Raw genomic sequence first — 19,209 nt, forward strand, 5'->3', positions numbered from 1 at the left:
ATTAAAAAATGACATTAAAAATTAGACAGAAATAAAACGAGTAAAACTTTCTAATTTCATCCGTAAACTTTATTCACAATAACATTACACGTGATCTCAATCAACGCACATGGAAGCGTCACAATTTTCCCAGTGCATACGATAATTTATGAATTTATCTTATGGTTTTTATTCGTCAATATGAATTCGGTACTTCCCCAACAATAATTAATTTGCTCAAGCATTGATGGACGTGGTTGGTGGTGGTGTCTGCTTCAACTGAAGAATTATTGAGCGCATTCTGGACACGTCCTTGGATGTCCTCGATGACTTTGGATTGAAATCGCAGAGTTTGGCGATGCGCTCCCACTCGGTACCAGGCTCCACGTCGTCAGCCTCAGCGACAAACTGCTTCTCGGCGTTCCTAGTCAATGTCACGGGTTTTTTTTTGTTATGATTCAAGATGCTTATTCTGTGCTTTTAATCATCATGCCGCAAATGCAGAGGCATTTTACTATATTTCTAATTGTTTTCGTATTAAAAAAAAACATAACATTTAGTGTAGCGTTTGTGGTGTGTGAGAAACGTATAAGCAGCTGTTCTGCTCCAAAGAAATTGAATTGCTTTTGAAATTCCTAGATTATTCTAAACTTCTTCATCTCACGCAAAGTAGTAGAGAATTAATATATATTTAATTATCATTTGAAACAATGTCTTAATATTATTTGCTGGTAGAACCGACTCTGAGAATAGCAATAAATTTTTTTTGGAGAAGAACATTTGGATTGTATGTTGTTCTAATTGGCATGCGCACGATTTGCCAAGCGTTCTCATTGTTCTAATGATACACAATTGGGCTTCTGTGACCTCTCATTCAACTATAAATTAATTGGCTAATATTCACTTGAGTTAGTTACTCTGTCAATTCAAACCTTGTGTGAGAACTTGAGAATTTATCAACAGAAGATTTGGGTATCAGAATTCATGAGAAGCATCGAATGCATCTCCACTGAGATATTTTCGAAAACTATTTCCTAATATCTTTTATTTTATCATGTGGATTATTGTGATCTGAGTTGCATCGAGTCTGTGCGGTGCATTGTGTAAATTCTTCATTTAATCAAGGACTTCAACGCTTTGAAATCGCATTGACATGCTGATTATAATTGTATAATAGTTTAAAAACTTACTTGGCTGATTCCCTAAGAAGCAGAATGAGGATAATAGATTTTTCTCTTTATAGTAAAATTTTACAATGTAAAATCGCGAAAACTAAATTCATTGTCATTGAACAAAGGGCATTGTCATTCAGATATTGAATTATTGATCTGCTTAATTGCTTTTTTAGCTTTACAACATTGGCTGGACACAAATAACGAAATTGAATTTCAATGGGAGTGAGGTAGGCACAATAAACAAAATTAACGAAATCGATTATTAGGTCATCACACTTACCTGTTTGTGGCCTTCGTTTTACTAGTTGTCTCGGCGTGATGTTTGTACCATTCCTCCAGTTCTTTCTTGGCAGCTTCTCTCCATTCTTCCTTTTTCTTTTCTTCTTCAGCATCTAGAGAAAAATCTTGAAAACTTAAAGATCCGAAAATGGCATCACTCGTGCAAATGACTTCATTTCTATTTTATTTCGTTTTTTAAATTCGTAAAATAGAAGATTTTTCGCCAATTGATCATTTATTTCGTCGACTGTTTAAATTTCAGAAAATACCTTTCTCCTCGAGTCGAGCTGCCTGTTCCTCCCTCCACTTCTTGATCTTCTCCGGCTCCTCCCTGGGAAGTGATAGAGTTGGTGGTGCCTCTGAAGGAACAAAAAAGAGTCAATAAGAATGTTTGACTATTGAGAAAAAAAATTCATACTGAACTAAATAAATGAAATAAATAAACGACGAGTCACCTGAGGCTGAAAACTCTGAATCAGTTGGCTGCTCGATGGTATTTATCATCTCGAAACTTCCGGTGCCATTTCCACCTGACTCGACTGTCATATTTTCAAAGTTTCCAGACAAATCATCTATCATTGGTGAATAAAGAGGGAAAATAAATTAAACGAACCAACCAAACTCAAAGTAAATTAACCATAAAGGAGCAGAAATGAATGAACTGAGATTTCTTAATTCATGGGTGCGAACGATGAACACAATTAGAGACTTTGATTCCTTGTTTTGAGAGAGAGAATTTGAATTATTGGACTACTATACCGTCAGCTACAGCAGGAGCTGCTACCGGTGTGTTCATGACCACTGGAGGGATTTCATCCTCGAGGCCGGCCAGTTGATCTTGCTCTCGAGCTAAGAACTCGGCAGCTGGGTCAACCTCATTGTCATTGGTGAAGTTATCAGCAAAACCGTCCATTGTGTGATCTGAAATCACAGACAAGAGCCATTTTTCATAGATTTAATCAATCAAAAAATCTCAAAATTGCTCGAGAGACTGAGTTAATTGGATAAAAAGTAAAATTAACCTGTAAGCTCCAATAAATCTCGATTGTTCATTAATAAAAAACCATAAGGAGGATAATCTCATGACTTTAACAGAACTTTCAGGGAAATTAGACGTTATTTACCTTGTTGGAATGCCGATGAAGATGGGACTGTGCCTGAATTATATGATATTGCTTCGGAAACACCCCTTTTGTATAATATTTCAACGGTGAAGCAAGTGTCAACGTCAATAGCGAATGGGTCATGGACGACGTAAATCGATGCTCTCCTCTGGCGATAACAAAGGAACTCTACCTTATTATCATTTACGGAGCTGACTATCAGATGTAGGTATATCACGAGGAAATGGGACTTCCCACCGGAGTAGAAATAAAATTCCAAGTTTTCTCCTAGTCTGACAAATCTTCAGTAAATCTCAAATTCGGACATTGTGGACAACCTTGGCGTGGAGTTCGTAGAAATCTGATTGTTCCGAAATAACCCCTTTACGACACGAAAATGTAGAATATAATTTCTGCTCCGATGGTAATATACCACAGATTTTTTTTCGCTGCAATCGAGACTGGTTTGATTGGCACAAACGTACATAAATATGGTCGGCATACATAAGTATATATGGTAATAAAATATATATATATCACCATATATACTTACTTATATATATATACGTTGTACATTTGAATGAGTATCCATCTTGTTTTGTGCGCAGCGCTCTCCGAGTTTCCGTCATTTTTTTTATCGCAAATTGGCAAGTCGATTTCAATATGGCGCTACTTGGACTCGTTCTATTGCTCTTCTCTCTCCCCTCAGTTTTTCTGTGAAGTGCGCGTGAACATATAACTCGTTCTCCCATTCCAAGTATCTATTTATCAGGTTCTCTGTTGGCCTCATAGCGCCGTTCTACTACTGTGGAGAGACCGTACATCCTAGTGAAGTATAAATTAATGCCAGTGCTATGCTTTGTTATTCTCCACTCAACACGGCCACTAATGGTCACTGATACTTCTCGATTACTCTTGCATTGTTATTGACGTTCTCATCTGTGTCGATGTCAAAATTTCAGTGGCCAAGTGAAATGAAAAACCCTGTTAACACACGTTTTTTTCTCTCACATTGTGTGCATATGTAATAAGGAGCTATCTATGAGGTATCCACCAAATGGAGATTGGGAATCTGTGCGAATTGCTGATTGTTGAATTCTCAGTAAAAAAATCAATTTTAATTAGCCACCCCACACCTATCACGAAGAATAACATTCTCTATGCTTCATTGTAAGTTTTATTTATACAAATGAATATCATTACGATTAAAAAAATGGTAATTAACCCAACAATTGGTACGAGAGGAAACATTAACCTGTTTTCTGTTTTTTTCTTTTGTTGTTGAGGGGTACTAGGCACCTTCAGGAATCTGATTTACCATAGATGACAAGGTATCATTCTAACTGCATTAAGAGACTTCAACTGGAGTATAAACCAAAGGGGAAGCAATTGAACATTGGAAAAAAACAAATTCAGCTGTAACCACGGCTTTCACGGAGATGGTTGGTTTGGCGGGCGGGGGAACTCATCTCTATCCCTCGCCCCAAATGCAACCCAATCCAGAGTGTAAAAATTTTATATATTATTTTTCTCTTCTTTTCTGTCTGCTTACAATTTTTCCCATTTTTCTTTGCAATCTTCTTAATCATTGCTTGAAACAAATTAATTATTTTAACGATCATTTGCAGTGAGAGAAATGACTGGAATAACTCCCAGTGCACCGACGAGTGCTGACGCTTGTCTCAGCATCGTTCATTCTCTTATGTGCCATCGTCAAGGGGGTGAGAGCGAGGGCTTCAGCAAACGTGCCATTGAATCGCTGGTGAAAAAGCTCAAGGTAAATTACCAGCACTTGTCTCCATATTTTTTCAAAAAATCACCAACTCTCCATTTAATCCACTCGTCAATTTCTCACTAAGGAAAAACGGGACGAATTAGACAGTCTCATAACTGCCATAACAACCAACGGTGCACATCCCAGCAAATGTGTGACAATACAAAGAACCCTCGATGGTAGATTACAAGTAGCAGGACGAAAAGGTTTTCCCCATGTGATATACGCAAGAATATGGCGATGGCCGGATTTACATAAAAATGAATTGAAGCACGTTAAATATTGTCAATTTGCTTTTGATCTCAAGTGCGATTCCGTCTGCGTGAATCCATATCATTATGAGAGGGTGGTCTCCCCAGGAATAGGTACGTACGAGCTTGAATGGACTTTTTTTGTACTGCTTTTTCTCCTTCTCGTTCTTGTTTTATCTTTTATTGATTTATTGAGAATAGAAAATAATTTATTTCCTTTAATGTTGTGAAAGGTGTTTTTTCTCCTCTTCCGATAGAAAAAACACTCATCATACCTCATTGATTGATTTATTTCTTTATTTATGATGAAATCAAATCATTACACCAAGATCTTATTAAAAGTCTTTTTTTTCAAGTTTTAATATTGTTATGGATGTTGCATTAGTGTATGATGAAATGGGTTCGTTTCCCCCGCACAGACCCGTTCTTTACAGACCTCTCAGGATTGACACTCCAATCTGGCGTTGGTGTGGGTCCTGGTGGCCGGCTTGTTAAAGACGAGTACACGGTCGGAGGTGGAGGAGTAACTGGCGCTGGAGCGGGTGTTGGTGTCACAACGGGAATGGACGTTGATACTGAACTCAATCAGACGATTCAGCATCACCCACCACCCCAACAGCAGACGGCATCGACGAATTCCCATCAGCAGAATCCACAGCAGTACTTGCCATCGTTGTCAGCAACCAATGCCGGTAAGCGAAGATGAGTGTGATAATTACGTCGAGTGAAAGAATCCGTTAGAGTAAAAAATATTAATATTGCGCTTTTATATTTTTTTCATTATAAATAAGTATCACAAGCTCAAAACTTTTTGTACTACGCAATTATCGCTTCTCATACGTGCTGGTGTAGTCTGCATTCATCGTTCAGACGTGGAGAATATTCTTTCATACAATTGAAGGAGTTCGGTGATAATTTTTATTTTATTCGCGAAATGGCACTGTTGAAAAAGAAATTCACTTTCATTGACTGTGACACTAAGTTGGGTTGTTGCATGTTTTCTTTTTTGTTAAATACAAAATAAAAAAAATTTTCAACAGTGAGCTTTCGTATTTTCTTACTTTATTTTTGCTCTTAGCATTATTTTTCTTGGCTCTTTTTTGTTCAATTTGTTTTGCACAGCCAATGGTGAGGGTATGTTCGGCGGGGGCACGGGGGATAGTGGTGTTAATCCTCATACAAAACTTGAAGAGGGTAACTGTCCAAGACAGACTTGGATACCGACGCCTCATCACATCAATACAAGAAACATGCATCATTGTACGTATTTTATCGTCAGCCACAGTGCTGTCATATAGTGTCATATTTACCGCAAGAATTTGTTTTTTATTTTTGTTGTGCTTTAAATGTCGTTTACTTTTTCTCCCATCTGGCCCGTATTACCCAGGATGTCCTTGGTCAGATCCTTCTTCTTCGAAGGTACTAAAGAGGATTTTTCAATGAACAAATTCCTCTGCCCCACTTCCATCTAAAATTTGCATAACTGGTCGATATATTTTTTTATTTCCTTCTCAGTACCCTCAAAGGAAAAGAATCAATCATGAGACATTCGATATACTTTTGAATTAAAATAATCAATCATCAACAGCCGTAGTGCATCAAATGGGTCACCCATCAGCAAATCCTCAGCAGCAACAACAGCAGCAGCAACAACAGCAGCAACAACAGCAACAGCCACAGCAACAGCAATCACAGCCCCAAGTGACAGCATCCCAACAATCCCAACAACCGCTGAATCCCACTAATGGAAGTGGCAATAGTCAAATATTAAATTCAAACCAAGGCCAAAGCACCGATCAATTTTACACAACAGGTACTCCAACGCAGGATCTTAATCAAGCACCAGCAGGAACAACCGTGGACGCTCTGACAGCATCTCTAGCAGCTGGAACAAGCCAAAGTTCTCCAGTATCTCCTGTCCACCTGCATCACGAGAATGGCTTCAACGTGGCAGCAGCAGCAGTAGCAGCAGCAGCGGCAGCAGCAGCTAATCCATACAACACAGGTGCACCACAATGGACGGGAGCAAACACTCTGACTTATACACAAACAATGCAACCACCAGATCATCGACATCTCCATCCAACATCATATTGGGGTGGCCATGGCAACGATGTCAGTGGTAATTTAGGAGGGCTTTTATCAACTCAACCAGCCCCAGAATACTGGTGTTCAGTTGGATATTTTGAACTGGACACTCAAGTTGGTGAAACATTCAAAGTTAGTAGTGGATGTCCAACAGTGACTGTTGATGGTTACGTTGATCCAAGTGGTGGTAACAGATTCTGCTTAGGTGCATTGAGCAATGTTCACAGGACAGAGCAGAGTGAACGGGCTCGTCTGCACATTGGCAAAGGTGTTGTTCTGGATTTACGTGGTGAGGGTGATGTCTGGTTACGATGCCAAAGTGAGCACAGTGTTTTTGTTCAGTCTTATTATCTTGATAGAGAAGCTGGCAGGGCACCTGGCGATGCTGTTCATAAAATTTATCCCTCAGCGTACATCAAGGTATTTGATTTGCGCCAGTGTCACAAGCAAATGAGGGGGCAAGCTGCCACTGCACAGGCTGCTGCTGCTGCGCAAGCTGCTGCTGTTGCTGGCCATTTGACTCATGGAGCACCCATTACCAAAAGTCTGAGTGCAGCTGCAGGTATTGGGGTGGATGATCTACGGAGACTCTGCATTCTGCGATTGAGCTTCGTCAAGGGCTGGGGCCCTGATTATCCCCGGCAAAGTATTAAGGAAACTCCCTGCTGGATTGAGGTACATTTACATCGGGCACTACAGCTTCTTGACGAAGTACTACACACGATGCCCATTGATGGGCCTCGTGCTATCGAGTGAATTATTAAATACTCTTCTGTTATTTTCAAAATTATTTGACGTGGAAAAAAAATTGCACCTGCTGACAAGATTACGCGGGCTTTTGTTCACCTTGCGGTCTTGGTTTTCGAATGAGGTACAAATTTTTTGAAAATATTTACAATTTAATCGACAACATTGACGACGGCAACAGTAACAACAAAAGTACCAAAACTGTCACGGTTTATCAGTGGACGAAGGGGAATGAAAGGGGATGGGTGGAGGGAAGAATGAAATTTTATCGCGAAATTATTTTTAAACGACAAAATTTTATTGAAATGGGAGATGAAAGAAAAACAAATATATTTTAATATAAATGAACCAAATACGATGCGGTCTTTTGGATTACTGAACTCGAGTATCACTTGAAAGCTTGTTAAATCAAGATTGAGATTAGCCGTAGATGAGATGTACAGTTTGTACGAATACTTTTGACATTCACTTTGGAGCTAATGATTTACTTCATTCGATTGATTATACCGCTGCATCTCTTGATGCAACACATGTAGTGTTACAAAACGACTGACAACTTAATGATGAAAGATACTCTAAAAAGAATGTTCAATGTGAATTCCATAGAATTTCATAGAATAATTCGAAAACAAGTCAACAGGTTCATGCACAGTTAAAAGATTTTGTTTGAAGTTTCCTGGTGGAATTTCGGAAATTATTATAACGTTGAAATTCCATTGAAATGTTTCATTTCATTGAAAATTCAAATTAATCGATGATAATTAATTTACTCATCAAGTCTCAGTGAAACTGGACGTTTCATGATTTTTTTAATGGAAATTTATTTTTTTTGTCGGACAGTATATACTTATATTGACGTTGATTGATTTATCTTGGTGAAAATAGTTTCATACGTTCTCCATCTGTTTGTATGATGTATTGTTTCCTCGAATTTGTTTGTGTATTGAAGAAGAATCTCATGGAAAATAATTTGTCAGAGCTCTCATATCGGTCAAAGGAGATCTGGGGGGGGGGGCAGAAAATATTGGAGAGTTCTTTCGAGGCCAAATAATCTATCGTGTTGTTCAAAATCAGCCATAAAAACAAGAAAATAATAGCCTCAACAGCAAATATATTGCAATGATGTCATAATTACCAACACTTTTCATTTCAAACCGGAATGTGCCATCTCTTGAATGAACATGAAAAAATAACCAAGTTGATAATATACTTTGCAAAACAATAGAATGATATACTAATAGATAAGAATCAATGTTTCAAATTAAGAATAAAATTTTTGTACGATGCGAATTATTCTTAAGGTGTTGAGTCCTAGTAATCCAGAATGATGACAGAATGAATGATTCATAGTAATAGTAGTTCTCGATTAATGCAATAAATGCACTCACTCATTTCTAACATTATCATTAGTATATGCAAGTATATCACAGCAGTAAAATAATTTTAAGGTGACAATTTAGATACTTCATTTTACTTTGGTGAAAAAAAATGAGGAAAACTACACGCACACAATCAGGATTTATTCAATCATATTCAAGATATATTGATAGTAACTTTGAACGATCGTGAATGAAAAGCCAAGCCGGTGAATTAATGGAATGTCATCCATCATTGTTTCAATAATCGAGTGAAATTTATTCAATGCGAGTAACGTCGAGTTGTCTCATTTGAGAAATATATTATCGATATAATGCCAAAGAATTTTTTGCTTAGTTGAGTCGATATTTTGCCCCAACAATTTTTAACTTCCAGAAATAATTGAATGTTTTTTCTTTCGATCCCAGCTCCAAAGAGGACACGATGAGGTATGATGTGTAACAGTTGTAGATCTAGGATGGTAAAAATCTTGTATGTGGAAAAAATATGTACAGAAGAATGTCATTTTTTTAAACACTTTTTGTTTTTTTTTTTTTAAGATAAATGGTGGTAATAATGATGATCATGATCTCTACATACAGTACATTAGGTTTCCCGAATGAAAAAGTCTTTCGAAGGATATAATAAACTTTATCCAATGAAATTATCATTGTTAAACTGAAGCCTGTTGTTCGTTAGTCACATTTTTCCCATAATAATTTCCATTTTTATCGATTGCTGCATTGTAATCCACGACATTAGCTAGAGCTTCTTCAATCGCACGATCTATATTATCGGGGGTAATAAAGGTTACTGCCTCCAGTTTGGCTTTTTTTACTTTTTCTTCGATTTTCTCCATCATCAGCCTCTGTTTTTCCTTCTTCATACTGATCATCTGCAGGGTATGTTCCTTCCGTGCTTCTTTTTCTTTTGCCAGTCGAATGTCCCTGGTTTTTGACACTTCTTTATTCCATTCCTCATTGATAATGCAGCATCTCGCATAATCTTCTTCTTCAGCTTTTCTGACTGACGCTTCGTCGAATTGCACTTGACTCGCTTTCACTAGTTGCACTAAGTATTCTCTGCAGTTTAGAAATATTAATGAGTTAATACACTGTGAGTGAAAATTTTGTACAGAATTTAGCCTTTTCTATTGAATTACTTCTTGAATATCAATATTTTTCTGGTACCTGATTGATTTTCTGTACGTGCGATAATGATTGTACAATCTCAGAATTTCAACGGATTCTTCTTTAGGAATGTGTAGTCTGGGTGGTACTTTGAATAATTTGGATTTAGCCTGTGGCAGCCACACGGGCTTTCGTTTCCAGCGAATAATTTGCGAGAATGTGCCGTTTATCCCTATCCACTCATTCATCATCAATTGCGTTGGGAACCGGCAATTGACAGCATTGGCAATCATGGTAACTCGTGACATTATCGTCTCTAGGGTCATATTTTCATTAAATTTATATTAAAAAATCCACGTCAGGGATATTTGAGCAATGTTTCTTATCATCACCTACCTCGAAGGATGATTTTGGAGCACGAACTGATATAACCTCTAAAATCCCACAGATATGGTCTATAAATCAATGTCAGTCTTGTCTATGGTTAATTAACACAAAGCAATAACACATTTGTAATATATACTAGTGATTTTTCACGCACATTTGATGAGCACAAGTAATGTGTAGGGAGCTCGGTATTAGTTTAGTTGGGAAAAAAAATCGAAGTAAAAAATAATTCGCATGTAGAGAGGCCGAAAGCTGATTGCTTTTCAAAACATGAACTTCTTCTATCGTTTGGACTTAGTTTGTACCCGTTTGTACTGAGCTTAAAATGTTTGGTTAGATTCTCATTTATTTTTCAATAAATAATTAAAAATCCAATATGAGTTTGCCGGGGTAGATTAATGAAAATTGATACTTTTCAATAGCTTTACTTCTATATCGAGCGAGAATCGTTTCCTAGAATTAATCGTTAGTGGAAAATGTAGCACACAGATGTCATTACTTACAGGTAACCTGTATTCATACCGTATATGAGCTGGGTCAGAAATATGTCGCTATCCTCTGACCACGTGTAGTGCCAATCAGAAGTATAAATAATAACAAAAACTATCGCCGAAACGACATAAAAAATCTAACATCATAGTCTGATCAACATTTGCAGAAATGCAAGTGAGTACCACAAAAATTGTAGATTAGCGCCAAAAATTAGATACATACCGTTATTTGTTCCTGTACAACAATTATAACCTTGAATGAGCGTAATGAAAGAAATGATATTGTCTTTTACAAAAGAATAATGAAGAATAATTTAATTCGTCCGTAGAAACCAAAGAGTAAAAAATTGAAGATCAGCAGCGTGAAGAGGAACAACCAGAAGAGAAATAAGTTAACCAAACAAGGGAAACTTAAAGTACGAAGAAATCGAAGTAAATTGACACAACCGGTCAAGAAACATGCCGAAAAACACGAGGAACCCGTTGAAAATGAGGAGAGCAGTGATCAGGGTGAGGATTTACTGGAGATGGTGGAAAAAGATGACTTGAAATTTTTGCAGTCAGCCATTTCCCAAAAATCGTACAACCTGTTGCGAAAAATAAGGTTATCAGACGAGAGTAATGGAGAATTCAACTCCCGGAGAAGTAAAAAATTGAAACGTAAATTGAAGAATGATAATAACGATGATGGCCTTGAAAACGTTTATGAAGAAAGGATATTGAGTGCAACTGAACAGGAGGAGGGAAAAAAGATTCGTGTGCTGTTGCCTGTGAAGACTAAGGAAGGTGTCGTGAAGAACCGTATTGTGGAAGAAAATGATGACAGTGATGGAGCAGAACAACAAAATGATTCAGAAATTAAAACAGAAAGTAATGCAGAAGATGATGATGTCAACAGTGACGATGAACCAGGAGAATTTGAGGTTACATCGGTGGATGACGTGAATGCCAAGGATAAAGTAACGACTGTCGAACTTTTAGCTTGCCGGGAGGAAATACTAAAATCTCGCAAGTTCAAAATTGGAATTTTATCCAGCACTCTACTGGAGAATCCCCAGGGAAAAGTCCAGAACTTTAAGGTTCTTCTAGATTTTCTGGACGAGAGTAATCCTGAAGTCTGCATTACTGTCAAGAAATTAACAATAGTATCACTTCTGGAGGTATTTAGAGATCTGCTGCCAGCCTATTGCATTAATTCTGCAGGTAGAGATGATGGAATTAGGTACAAAAAGGAAACTCTTGAATTGAAAAACTACGAGGAAGTACTTCTTCGTAGCTACAAGAATTATCTCCAAAAATTAGAGAAAATGGCTGGAGTATTGAGAAGAAAAAGAGGAGATACAAGAGCACTGGATAGTTTTCAGATTGAACTCGCTCAGCTTGCTGTCACCAGTCTGTGCCAGTTGCTGACTACACATCCGTATTTCAATTATTCAGTCAATATAGCTAGTTTCTTAGTTCCACTGTTGGACAATAAACGTGAGAAAATCCGAGAGACAATTTTTCAATGTTTCAAACAGATATTTACGGATGATAAACGCGGAGAAATTTCCCTGGTTGTGGTGAGAAAATTAAATCAGTACATAAAACAGCACGAGCAAACCGCTAACAGTGAAATTATTTCGGTTTTATTATTCCTGAAAATCAAAGACGTCAATTTGGATGCAGAGAGGAAAGAGGAAAATAAGCAAAAAAAATTATCCAATTATAAACAAAGAGTGCTGGCGCTAAGCAAAAGAGAGAGAAAGAAGAATAAAAAACTGGTTGAAATTGAAAAAGAAATGTTGGAGACACAGGCCACTGAGAGCAAACTCAAGAAAAACAAAATTCTTACTGAAATAACAAGCATTGTGTTCACAATTTACTTCAGAATTCTCAAACGAACGCCCAACAAAAAAATTCTGTCAGCTTGTCTCGAGGGTCTGGCTAAATTTGCTGCCTGCATTAACCTAGAATTTTACCAAGATCTCGTTAACGTCATAAATTCCTTGATGAAGGACGACAATCTCGGACAGCGAGAGCAACTTCACTGTATTCAAACTGTCTTCACAATTCTCTCTGGCCAAGCATCAACTCTGAATATCGATCCCTACGTTTTTTACGTTCATCTTTACAAACAGTTGTTCAATGTACACGCTGGAAGGACTCACGACAATTGTTCCATTCTCGTCAATATTCTTCTTCAAGTATTGATTGATAGGAGAAAAAATGTTTCACAGAATAGATTAATTGCATTTGCTAAAAGAGTCATGACTATTGCTCTGCAAATGCAGCATCACGGTACACTTGGACTCCTTGGTATTATCAAATCAATTATGCAGCTTGATAAAAATGCTGATCTTCTATTGGATACCGACAATAATTCTGGAGATGGATTTTATCAACCTGATTTAGACGAACCTGAATATTGTAATGCACATCGTAGTGCTCTTTGGGAATTGATTCCTCTTCAGGTATTATGATGACTATTATTATTGCTCCTTTATAATTATTTAGAAACCCTATTAAAATTGATAAGTTATGCGACGGTGTAATTGTTCAATTTCTCTCTTACAGAGACATTATCACAGCATTGTTCAGAAGATGTCACGATATATCGCCTGTCGTGTGCCAGCAACCGGAGAAGGAACTTTGCCAGTGGAAATTTTAAAACAGTGAGTCACATAGAAAATTGCTATTTGTGAATTATATGTAAATAATATTGCACTATTCAGATTTTTGGAATTTCTTTCTCTAGGCGTCCATCAGAGTTGTATGAGAACTACGACTGTAGTGGTGTGATTTTTAAACCTGCAGTTCAGGTCCCAAAGAAATCTTCTGTTTCGAAGGTTATTAAAAATTGGGAATGCTCCAATGGTGAATTTGAAGAATACGTTAAATCAGTGAAGTCGAGGAGTGCCTCGACGACACGAGAATTCATCGACTTTTCTGCAGAGATTTTGTAAATGATTTGGACATTAAAAATTTATAATTACTTTAGAAAATAATAATACTAATGAAATGAATTATTGCATTTGCCATGCCTAGATGTGATTGATGGTATTAATAACTTAGTAGAGGTATTGCAAATTCGCAAGTTTGACTCTGGTACAATCCAAGATCTGTACTTCAGATGCCGGTGGACAGAAACATTATTTCGATACTTTTGCTGGGCCTGAGGGTGTAGATGGTCTCCAGGGGGTGAATCGTAACTGAATAAGTCTTCACTTAATGGAAGAATTCGATCTTTCAAAGGTATTTCTCCGTGACAACATCCCGGATTTATGTTCCTTTGATTTTTCTAGTAAATAAATTGTCATTAACTTCTCTAACTATCCAACGTTTTACCAGAGTCCAGTGCCTCTGACATTGTACATAAATGGGAGCTCTGTAGGCGAGAGAGAGAGAGAGATAGCCCTATGTCCCGATAAAGAAGCAAATGCACTGCGTGCCTCGAAAAACTCCCTAGATTGGCCGAAACGGTGTAAATAGCCAGAGCCTAGAATGAGAGCGTGAAGTGAAAATTTCAGATTTGTTCCTACTCCACACGTAAAACGCATAACATACGACCAGTGAACAATAAAAAAATGCAGACCCATCCAATCAGTAATTAGCACTGCATAGTGCATTGCCAATGAATGAAGTGAAAAAATAATACTGCTCCATTGTTGCTCTAGTTCCCCCAACTTTGGATTTTGTGGGGGTAATACAGGTGTACGATCGCTACTGTCACTCAGGTATTTCTTTAGACATTTTATCTGACTAGGCTTTTGACGTTTCATCATTCAGTATAACCTACAAGAGACCTACCGAGGTATCAATAAACTCAGATATGAGTGCGTGATTGTCGTCGCTATTTAATGATAACAAGCACAAGTCGAGGAGAAAAAAATGCCAGAGCCAGAGGCCAGTTCTCCAACACCGGGACCTTCTGAATCGCCACCAGCACGACAATCATCAGAGGGAGATATAACCCCACCTCCTGGTGTCCTAATGATTCATACGTCACGCACAGTCCAAGCTCTGCCAGAAATCAACCGAACGACTACTTCCAGAATCTTTCCCAATGGTGTGCCAACCAATTTAGATGAGATCAGGCCAATTATATCTCAAGCCTACTCTGTAAGTATCTCTAAAAACCTGAAGGGGAGAGTGGGGGAGTGGACAATCCACATTTTTTTGTAATTCGTAATTTGTGCCATGGTTTTTCATGATCAGTCTGATTTATGAGACCTGCATCTTTTTCTAGGGGGATTTAGTCTCCCTGACGACGTATTGTTATGAAGAATTATTCAACTTAACGACATGAAGTAATTAAATAATACTATTTCTCTAAGTGTTGAAAAAGAAGAATGAATTGGAAGTTTTTTTCCCTATAAAAGGGAAGAAAATCGATTCTCGTTGTTCTTCAATTATAATAGTGTAACATAACCTAGCTCAATGATCCCCACAGGAAAAAAAATTGGGACCGATTGTCTCGTTGGTGAGAACTAATTAAAAAAAAATGGATACCAAAATAGTACCATCCCAATTTTTGGCTGGCAAAGCCTCGTTAAATAAGAAGCAATAGAAAACGAAGAAGTGTTATTCTCCCCCACTTTCCTCGCGAATTATTTGCCTCTCTTCCCAAAGCCAGCAGAAATGATTTCAAATATTCATCTGGAGTTTTTCTTCCAGAATTCAATGTCCCTCAGATCGTGGCTGAATGCAAGATTCCCAGGGCAAAGTCCCCGGGTGGTTCCACCATCCCAAGCAGTCACAAATCCCTCCTCAGATTCATTCGTGATAAATTTGGAGGACGAGCCCTCCACTTCTCTTCCCCAATCCCAAAACCCCTCACATCCTCATCATGACCAGCACATTCAGATGGAGAGATCCACGACAGCTGACAATTTCTTCAACAACATTCGAGAGGCTTCCGAAAATACAGTCAACAATAATAGTAGTATTATTAGTAATAGTAACGGTAATAATCAGGAGAATAGCAATGATAATGGTGATCAATCAATGGATTCGTTACAACTGAGGCCAGAGACCCAGGAATTATTCAAAACCCTTCAGAATCATGTGCCATTTATTGCATTATTGATTCTAAAAACTATCTACGATCATCGATCTGGAACTCTCTGTCTTCTGCTGCTCCTAGCGGCTTTCATCAAAACGAATACTGATCTGAAGACAGAAATTGCCAAGCAAGCCAATGGAAGTGGCAAATGTCTGTTTCATATTTTGTGCTACATATTCGTTGCCTTAGCTATGACGTCGCTTGTACTCAACGACTATCCGTTCTTCTTTTATACCATATATACGTCATTCTGGGATTTATTGTGGGCAGTAATTGTCACGGATTTTGCGGCGAAACTGCTCACCGTGGCTGTGAAAACGCTCCTGACATGCTTACCTGGTAAATGGTTGGCTTATCAGAGGAGGGTGAGCATCGGGGGGGTTTCTAACTAAAGTTAAATTTTTCTTATAATTCTTCGGCGGAGCATTGCATTGTCATGAGTTTCATCGTTAAATTTTACGTTCTAGGGAAAATATTATCTATTCATTGAAGCAGCATCCCAGTTCTGCAGATCGATCTTCCCCATGTGGTCTTGGATGCCATTTTTCAGGGAAGCCTATCATGGCCCTGAAGTGGCTTTCGGAATTATAATGGCTTCATTGTACGGAGTAACGAAAATCCGAGATGCCCTTGTTAGAGGGAAATTTCTGGCCAATGCTTTCATCAAGTTTTGGCAAAATGTGGTAAGTCATGTGGTATTTATCTGCACTTAATGAAGAACTAAATTTTTCAATAACTCTAGGTTGCGGCAGGGAAATTGTTCATTGTTCTTGCTTTTTATTCAGAGCCTTGGATCCTCTCCCTCCAAGGAGCAACTAGCAGCTTCCGGTAACACCTGTGTCATCTGCCATGAGGAATTTTCCACCCCAGTTCAACTTCATTGCAAGCACATATTCTGTGAGCCCTGTGTATCAATATGGCTCGACAGGGAAAGGACGTGCCCCCTCTGCCGTTCACCAATCACCGATGATCCCATCTACAGGGACGGACACACGACACAATTCATTCAATTTTATTAACACCCCCATACACTCCTTCCCCTATTTTTGACGAAATAAAGAATCAACTGACGGAATTATGATAGGAGTACTTCCAGGGGAATATCGTGGTGGAATGTCATGATGATAATTATAATAATAAAACGTGAGAAAAGGCTCTAGATTTATAAATGATTGGAACAACATTGTAATTACATGATAGTGTTTCATATCTTGTTTCATCCTTAGGTAATAATAATTCGTTACAAAGAGAATTAAGTCATTTATTTGTTCTTAAACGTGTTTGAAAATATTCACCATCGCCGCGTGATGCCTGTCGATTAATTTCTCTGTGGCGATCCTTGGTAACAATTTCTTCCATGATCTCGCCATCTCCTTTGACCAATCTGCAGTGATAAATGTATTTATATAATTTTTTTTTCAGAGCGTTTTGGCGGGAATAGTACAGTTATGAACTGATAAATTGTAAAAATAAGTTTTTTTTGTAAATTCATAAAATGCTCTTTATTTTTCAAAATTGAAAAATGAATATTGTTCATTAAATGCTGATTCAGTTAGTAAAGATAATTTTCTTCAGAGCATTGTTTCCAGGATGAAACATTCATTATAACTAAGATTGAAAATAAAAAAATAGCATTTTAAATTTTTCAAATAAAGTCTTAACATTTTTCGTCTGAATAGTTTTAGCCTCCATAAAATTTTACTCATCTCCCATGAAGAAAAAATCAGTCTTGTTCAATGCAGAATGACTTCTGCTTTATTACTTCTCAACCGACGTTATAAAAATAATCATTAAAATTTACCTGTGACGACCAGTTGCCTCATCATAAACCCTGCGAATGACACTCTGTCTCTTGTCCCATTCCTCCTTAGTCATAGGTGCCATGGATTTGGACTTCTCAGCTATTTCGACCGATATATCCTTGATCAAGCGATCCTTGCTACTCTTCTTCTCTCCAGCCAGGACCTTCTTGTCCTTAGCAGCCTTTATCATCTTCTTCTTCTGCCTCTTCTTCAATTTTTTCTTCTTCTCCTTCCTCTTCTTTTCGGCCTTCTTAGCCTTCTTGGACAACTTTTTTTTCTTTTTGCGTTTCTTATCTCGATCAGAGCTGCTGGAGGACGAACTGCTGCTGGAGGATGAGCTGGAGGAGCTGCTGCTGGAGCTACTGCTGCTGCTCTCACTCGACGAAGACGAAGAAGACGACGATCTCGATCGATTGACCTTCTTCTTCTTCCCAGGACTGCTGCTCCTGTTCCTGATATCAGGGGACAGAGAAGCGGCAGGCTCATCAGCCTTGATAGTGCCCGAAGGATCCCTGTCCTTCTCCCTCTTCCTCTCAGGACTCTCCCTAGTCCAGGCCGATGCCTCCTTATGATTCTTGCCTCCATCATTCATGGCCATCTCGTCACTTGCAATTCCTCCCCGACTTCTCCTGTTCAGTCCCCCACGTTCATTATTCCTCTCCTGAAATCTCTCTCGATTCCTATCATTGAATCGAAAATTCCTCTGATTCTGATTCTTCCAATTTCTGTCCCGAAAACGACCAAAAGAATTGTTCCTAAATCTATTGTCCTGCCGGTTGTCAAATCTCGGTCCTTGGAAGTGGCCCCTGGAAGACATTTGTCTGCGTTTATCAAATTGCTCTCTCTGCCAATTAATCTGGCCAGGTGAATGTCTTCGCTTTCTGAATCCGCCACCAGCACCACCACCTCGATTATTAGGGTTATCTTGATACATTGGCCTGACACCATTGCGATAATCTCTATTTCTACCCCCATCACCCCTTTTGCGATCAGCGCTTGAGCCACTCGATGCATCGACAGACTGTGAAGAGCTCATTTTCCTCTGTCTCGTTGATCTGTTTCTCTTCTCTTTACCGGGAGAATTTCTCGATCGCGAACGCGTGCCATTGTCACTCGAGCCTGACACACTCCTTCTCAAATTTCTTATCTTTTCCTCCCTAGATCTATCTGATCTACTGCCCCTCCTTGTTTCCCCGCTCATTATCACTGATGATTCACCGATTATTCGTGTCGTTAAGGTGCCTTGAGGTAACGTTAATTGATAATTTTTGGACACTGTTGTATATCATTCTAACCAAACACGCATCACTCGTAACGCTTCGCTTTTTTCATTCGCCCTGTTATTCACGATTATTGTTCTGAGGTTAGTAAAATATGTGTACTGCCAATGACTATTGATCAAGAATAATTATCAGTGAATATTTGTGGTTTTTCTGTCATGCGAAGTGATAATTATTTTTGTTAAATAAAAATAACTGGTGTATACACAACACAGAGCTCACACAAAACCGGCTATCGTCAACCGGTATTTAAAAATGGCGTCAGTTTCGGGGATTGAAGAAATGGGAAGCAATCGGAGCGTTTGTCAACGTTACTAGATTCT

The 19,209-nt window shown here is 38.3% G+C and overlaps 6 protein-coding genes across 15 annotated transcripts; 3 read left to right on the top strand and 3 right to left on the bottom strand.

The window, feature by feature from the left end:
• Nucleotides 1–47: 47 nt before the first annotated feature.
• On the bottom strand, nt 48–2,717 carry LOC135163759 (clathrin light chain). 2 transcript variants are annotated; one of them, XM_064123521.1, is made up of 7 exons: nt 2,558–2,717; nt 2,193–2,354; nt 1,889–2,005; nt 1,703–1,792; nt 1,435–1,546; nt 1,170–1,181; nt 48–403 (listed from the first exon to the last, which is right to left on the bottom strand). In XM_064123521.1, exons 2-7 carry the CDS (start codon nt 2,344–2,346, stop codon nt 217–219), a joined length of 672 nt encoding a protein of 223 aa, XP_063979591.1. In that variant the 5' UTR covers nt 2,347–2,354; nt 2,558–2,717; the 3' UTR covers nt 48–216. The 2 variants fall into 2 exon arrangements, with proteins under 2 accessions (XP_063979591.1, XP_063979592.1); XM_064123522.1 differs by lacking the exon at nt 1,170–1,181.
• A 423-nt stretch (nt 2,718–3,140) lies between these two features.
• Nucleotides 3,141–9,546, top strand: LOC135163752 (mothers against decapentaplegic homolog 4-like). 5 transcript variants are annotated; one of them, XM_064123505.1, is made up of 9 exons: nt 3,145–3,369; nt 3,499–3,706; nt 3,823–4,042; nt 4,165–4,313; nt 4,396–4,675; nt 4,981–5,253; nt 5,353–5,469; nt 5,684–5,821; nt 6,150–9,546. In XM_064123505.1, the coding sequence occupies exons 3-9, from the start codon at nt 3,976–3,978 to the stop codon at nt 7,403–7,405; spliced, it is 2,280 nt and encodes a 759-aa protein (XP_063979575.1). In that variant the 5' UTR covers nt 3,145–3,369; nt 3,499–3,706; nt 3,823–3,975; the 3' UTR covers nt 7,406–9,546. The 5 variants fall into 5 exon arrangements, with proteins under 5 accessions (XP_063979576.1, XP_063979575.1, XP_063979574.1 ...); XM_064123506.1 differs by having other exon boundaries at nt 3,141–3,706; nt 4,996–5,253; XM_064123504.1 differs by having other exon boundaries at nt 3,145–3,706; nt 3,832–4,042.
• LOC135163760 (small ribosomal subunit protein mS26) lies at nt 8,896–10,190 on the bottom strand. Its single transcript, XM_064123523.1, has 2 exons — nt 9,943–10,190; nt 8,896–9,834 (listed from the first exon to the last, which is right to left on the bottom strand). Exons 1-2 carry the CDS (start codon nt 10,188–10,190, stop codon nt 9,426–9,428), a joined length of 657 nt encoding a protein of 218 aa, XP_063979593.1. The 3' UTR covers nt 8,896–9,425.
• A 595-nt stretch (nt 10,191–10,785) lies between these two features.
• LOC135163751 (nucleolar complex protein 3 homolog) lies at nt 10,786–13,777 on the top strand. The gene is made up of 4 exons (XM_064123503.1): nt 10,786–10,935; nt 11,090–13,213; nt 13,317–13,414; nt 13,498–13,777. Exons 1-4 carry the CDS (start codon nt 10,930–10,932, stop codon nt 13,703–13,705), a joined length of 2,436 nt encoding a protein of 811 aa, XP_063979573.1. The 5' UTR covers nt 10,786–10,929; the 3' UTR covers nt 13,706–13,777.
• A 44-nt stretch (nt 13,778–13,821) lies between these two features.
• LOC135163755 (E3 ubiquitin-protein ligase RNFT1-like) lies at nt 13,822–17,482 on the top strand. Of its 5 annotated transcripts, none has more exons than XM_064123510.1 (6): nt 13,836–13,994; nt 14,091–14,476; nt 14,529–14,861; nt 15,405–16,169; nt 16,272–16,487; nt 16,590–17,482. In XM_064123510.1, exons 3-6 carry the CDS (start codon nt 14,631–14,633, stop codon nt 16,821–16,823), a joined length of 1,446 nt encoding a protein of 481 aa, XP_063979580.1. In that variant the 5' UTR covers nt 13,836–13,994; nt 14,091–14,476; nt 14,529–14,630; the 3' UTR covers nt 16,824–17,482. The 5 variants fall into 5 exon arrangements, with proteins under 5 accessions (XP_063979585.1, XP_063979580.1, XP_063979582.1 ...); XM_064123512.1 differs by having other exon boundaries at nt 14,091–14,451; XM_064123513.1 differs by having other exon boundaries at nt 14,091–14,442.
• On the bottom strand, nt 16,949–19,161 carry LOC135163756 (ADP-ribosylation factor-like protein 6-interacting protein 4). Its single transcript, XM_064123516.1, has 2 exons — nt 17,606–19,161; nt 16,949–17,188 (listed from the first exon to the last, which is right to left on the bottom strand). Exons 1-2 carry the CDS (start codon nt 18,805–18,807, stop codon nt 17,062–17,064), a joined length of 1,329 nt encoding a protein of 442 aa, XP_063979586.1. The 5' UTR covers nt 18,808–19,161; the 3' UTR covers nt 16,949–17,061.
• Between the last annotated feature and the right edge of the window lie 48 nt (nt 19,162–19,209).

This window comes from Diachasmimorpha longicaudata, chromosome 6 (assembly GCF_034640455.1).
Source record: "Diachasmimorpha longicaudata isolate KC_UGA_2023 chromosome 6, iyDiaLong2, whole genome shotgun sequence".
Taxonomy (NCBI): Eukaryota; Metazoa; Arthropoda; class Insecta; order Hymenoptera; family Braconidae; genus Diachasmimorpha; species Diachasmimorpha longicaudata.